This window comes from Marmota monax, unplaced genomic scaffold (genome assembly GCF_021218885.2).
Source record: "Marmota monax isolate L192 unplaced genomic scaffold, Marmota_monax_Labrador192_F-V1.1 WCK01_AAM20220418_F8-fsc00611, whole genome shotgun sequence".
NCBI classification, from domain to species: domain Eukaryota; kingdom Metazoa; phylum Chordata; class Mammalia; order Rodentia; family Sciuridae; genus Marmota; species Marmota monax.
In genome coordinates, this window is record NW_026695053.1 from 143,659 (window position 1) to 147,906 (window position 4,248).

The 4,248-nt window shown below is 53.2% G+C and overlaps 1 protein-coding gene across 1 annotated transcript; it reads left to right on the top strand.

Annotated features, from left to right (window-relative positions):
* Positions 1–516: 516 nt before the first annotated feature.
* LOC124081565 (G protein-coupled receptor kinase 5-like) lies at positions 517–2,997 on the top strand. The gene has a single exon (XM_046427789.2). The coding sequence runs from the start codon at positions 655–657 to the stop codon at positions 2,425–2,427; it is 1,773 nt and encodes a 590-aa protein (XP_046283745.1). The 5' UTR covers positions 517–654; the 3' UTR covers positions 2,428–2,997.
* The last annotated feature ends 1,251 nt before the right edge of the window (positions 2,998–4,248 follow it).

Genomic DNA, 4,248 nt, shown 5'->3' on the forward strand with positions numbered 1-4,248 from the left:
TGATGATACACAGGTCTTGGAAATCAGGATTAGGTCCTTATTCCCCTGGTGTTGAAGATTAAACACCCAAGAAATAGTGAGGCAAGTATAGAAAGTGAGTTTTATTTAAGAGACATAGATAGACTTCTCCAGAGAGAAGACAGGACTCAGAGTGTGTGCCCACAGAAATAGGTGTATCTTGCTTTTTATTTTCTGCATAATGCCCAAAAGTAAGGAAAGAGTAGCCTCAGGAGATAATCACTTGTGTCAGAAAGCAGGATCCGGCAGTGAGGCGGCCCGAGCCTGCGAGTACCACACCCCAGGGAGGGACGGAGGGGAGGCTGAAGCATCCGAGGCACTAAAGCATCCGAGGGAGCGGAAGGGGAGGAGAATGGAGTGACAGAGAGACACGCGGAGGGTGAGGGGTGGGGGGGAGAGTGTTGAGGGAGGGGGGAGGGGGGACACAGAGGGAGGAAGAAGCGGCGGCGGCGGCTCCTCTGTGCAGAGGGGGAAAACTCCGAGGGCTCGGAGCAGGAATAATGCGGTAGGCAAGGCGGGCTGCTGGCACCCGGCTCCGGCAGCGTGGCGGCAGCCCGAGCAGCGGCAGCAGCAGCGGCAACGCCCCAGGCGCTGACAGCCCCGCCGGCCGGTTCCCTCGCTGACCGTCGACTGTCAATGGAGCTGGAAAACATCGTGGCCAACACGGTCTTGCTGAAAGCCCGGGAAGGGGGCGGAGGAAAGCGCAAAGGGAAAAGCAAGAAGTGGAAAGAAATCCTGAAGTTCCCTCACATCAGCCAGTGTGAAGATCTCCGGAGGACCATAAACAGAGATTACTGCGGCCTGTGTGACAGGCAGCCCATCGGGAGGCTGCTTTTCCGGCAGTTCTGCGAAACCAGGCCTGGGCTGGAGTGCTACATTCAGTTCCTGGACTCGGTGGCAGAATACGAAGTTACACTAGATGAAAAGCTGGGAGAGAAAGGGAAGGAAATTATGACCAAGTACCTCACCCCAAAGTCCCCGGTGTTCATCGCCCAAGTTAGCCGAAACCTGGTCTCCCAGACGGAGGCGAAACTCCTGCAGAGGCCCGGCAAAGAACTCTTTTCTGCCTGTGCTCAGTCTGTCCATGACTACCTGAGCGGAGAGCCATTCCACGAATATCTGGACAGCATGTATTTTGATCGCTTTCTCCAGTGGAAATGGTTGGAGAGGCAACCAGTGACCAAAAACACGTTCAGGCAGTATCGAGTACTCGGGAAAGGGGGCTTCGGGGAGGTCTGTGCCTGCCAGGTTCGGGCCACAGGCAAAATGTATGCCTGCAAGCGCTTGGAGAAGAAGAGGATCAAAAAGAAGAAAGGGGAGCCCATGGCACTCAATGAGAAGCAGATTCTCGAGAAGGTCAACAGCCAGTTCGTGGTCAACCTGGCCTATGCCTATGAGACCAAGGATGCCCTGTGCCTGGTCCTAACCATCATGAATGGGGGCGACCTGAAGTTCCACATCTACAACATGGGGAACCCTGGCTTTGAGGAGGAGCGAGCCTTGTTTTATGCAGCTGAGATCCTCTGCGGCTTGGAAGACCTGCACCGCGAGAACACAGTCTACAGAGATCTGAAACCTGAAAACATCCTGTTGGACGACTATGGCCACATCAGGATCTCAGACTTGGGGCTGGCTGTGAAGATCCCTGAGGGAGACCTGATCCGCGGCCGGGTGGGCACGGTCGGCTACATGGCTCCAGAGGTTCTGAACAACCAGCGATATGGCCTGAGCCCTGACTACTGGGGCCTGGGATGTCTCATCTATGAGATGATCGAGGGCCAGTCACCGTTCCGTGGTCGCAAGGAGAAGGTGAAGCGGGAAGAGGTGGACCGCCGGGTCCTGGAGACAGAGGAGGTGTACTCCCACAAGTTCTCCGGGGAGGCCAAGTCCATCTGCAAGATGCTGCTCACCAAAGACTCCAAGCAGAGGCTGGGCTGCCAGGAGGAGGGTGCGGCCGAGGTCAAGAGGCACCCGTTCTTCAGGAACATGAACTTCAAGCGCTTGGAGGCCGGGATGTTGGACCCTCCCTTCATTCCAGATCCGCCGGCCGTGTACTGTAAGGACGTGCTGGACATCGAGCAGTTCTCCACCATGAAAGGCGTCAACCTGGACCACACGGACGATGACTTCTACTCCAAGTTCTCCACAGCCTCCGTGTCCATCCCGTGGCAAAATGAGATGATAGAAACAGAATGCTTTAAGGAGCTGAATGTGTTTGGACCCGACGGTACCCTCTCACCAGACCTAAACAGAAGTCAGCCTCCAGAACCACCAAAGAAAGGCCTGCTCCAGAGGCTCTTCCGGCGTCAGCATCAGAACAATTCCAAGAGTTCCTCCAATTCCAAGACCAGTTATAACCACCACATCAATTCAAACCACGTCAGTTCAAACTCCACTGGAAGCAGCTAGTTTTGGCCTTGGCCTTGAAGTCCACAGTGGAACCAGCCCAGACCCTTCTACTTGGAAGCAGAACTTGTGGCCAGTGGGGCTTCCACTCTGGCTGGGAGGCCAGGGGAACCCCCAGGAGCCAGGGAAGGGGACCCTCCACCTCCTCAACGAACCTCGAGGTTTCTCAAAGAAATTTCCACTCAGGTCTGTTTTTCTTAAGGCGGCCCCAAGCTGGGGTGGATTGGATTTGCCCTCGTTGAACATTGCAATAGAAACCCAGTGGGATACGGCAACTTGCACGTATTTTAATAGGCGTCCTAACTAGAACTGAATTTTTGTCTTTATTATTTTTAAAGAAAAGTTTTGTAAATTTCTCTATTGTCTCAGTTTACATTTTGTATATTTGTATTTAAATGAAAGTCCAGACTTTGAGGTGTAGATTTTTCTGTGCAGCCACTATTAAGCCATGTGTTTTAAGACATTTTAGAAGGGGGGGGTTACCAAAAAAAAATGTGACTCCAGACTTCCAGAGACTCAGATGAGAAAATGTTTTTATTAAATGTAGAAAATGTTTCACCTTTCACCTTTAAAGGGTTGGTTGCATTTACCTACATCCATCTCTAACCTTTCCTCATGGTGGCATCACACTTCTATTGGCTTGTTATGATCTGAACTAAGTGCTCAAGACCCACTTGGAATTCCCCTGAGAATGTCCTCTCTGGGACTGTGCAGCCAGCCCTACAGGGGCACAGCTGCCATTGCTGCCTCCCTACTGCCCCCTCTTCCTTCTGCAGGGTGGCCACTCTGCACAGAAGATTGCATACACCCCAGTGGGCTCTGGGCCTCCTTCTGCAAGGTCCAGCTACTAAAGCCAGTAGTTTCCAAGAGGTTTGTGCTGTGTTTGGGGATTTCTGTCATATAGTATTTCTAAGAGAAGCATAGTAACAGGAAGGACTAGGCATGGAATCTCGAGTGTTCCAAACCCTCAGGACAATGGGAACATCAGGAGGTGAGATCCAGTGGGTCATTCTCAGCCTTTGTGTCTGCAGAGGGGAGGGAAGCTCACCCAGGGCTCAGAACATTCCTGAAGTGTCTACCAAGTCTTGAGTCTGAGCACCTTCACCAGGCCCCCACAAATTAACCATTGTGGCATGAATGAGGTTATCTCTCCAGGCAAATGGCATGTCCAAGGACAGACTGGGCCACCAAAAAAAACTCAAGACAATCTCACTGTCACTTCCCGCAGGAGAGCTGGGGTGGAAGCAAAGTCTAAGCAGGCATCTCAGTTTCAGGCACAAGTAGACCCTGGAGGCGCAGGGGCTTTCCAGACCAGGGGCCTCTGAAAGCATCCCTGGCCCCTTGTAGCCTGGCTGTCCAGCCTGGGGAGCTGCTGGTCATGTCCTGCTACCTCACAAGGTGACAAAGAGCACATCTGCCTTCAGCTCCCCTCCAGGACAGGGCAAGTGGCTGGCCTACTGCTCCCCTGCCTGACCTAGTCCTGCTTTCCATTCTGCCTCAGAACTGGTCAGCCACCAGCAGCTGCCAGGGTGTCTCATGGTTGGGGGGAGGTGGACGCTGCCTGCCTCAGTGGTGCCTTCTGTTAAAATGCAGATTCCCAGGCTTTGCCCCTGGGGACCTTGGAGTGGGACCCAGGAATCTGCATCTTCTAAAGGCTCACCAGGTTATTCTGATGATCCTGGAGTATGAGAACCAGCACCTTAGGCTACCAGTCACCAATATGACTGTCCCTAACAGGTGAGCCAGCAGCTTTGGGACTTGAACACGTAAGGAGGAGCATTATGGGTACGTCAACCTTGCGGCCCCATTTCCAAGCTCTCCCAG

What these genes read in the sequence shown, in the direction of transcription:
- LOC124081565 (XM_046427789.2), top strand. Translation starts at nt 655, where the DNA reads ATGGAGCTGGAAAACATCGTGGCCAACACGGTCTTGCTGAAAGCCCGG.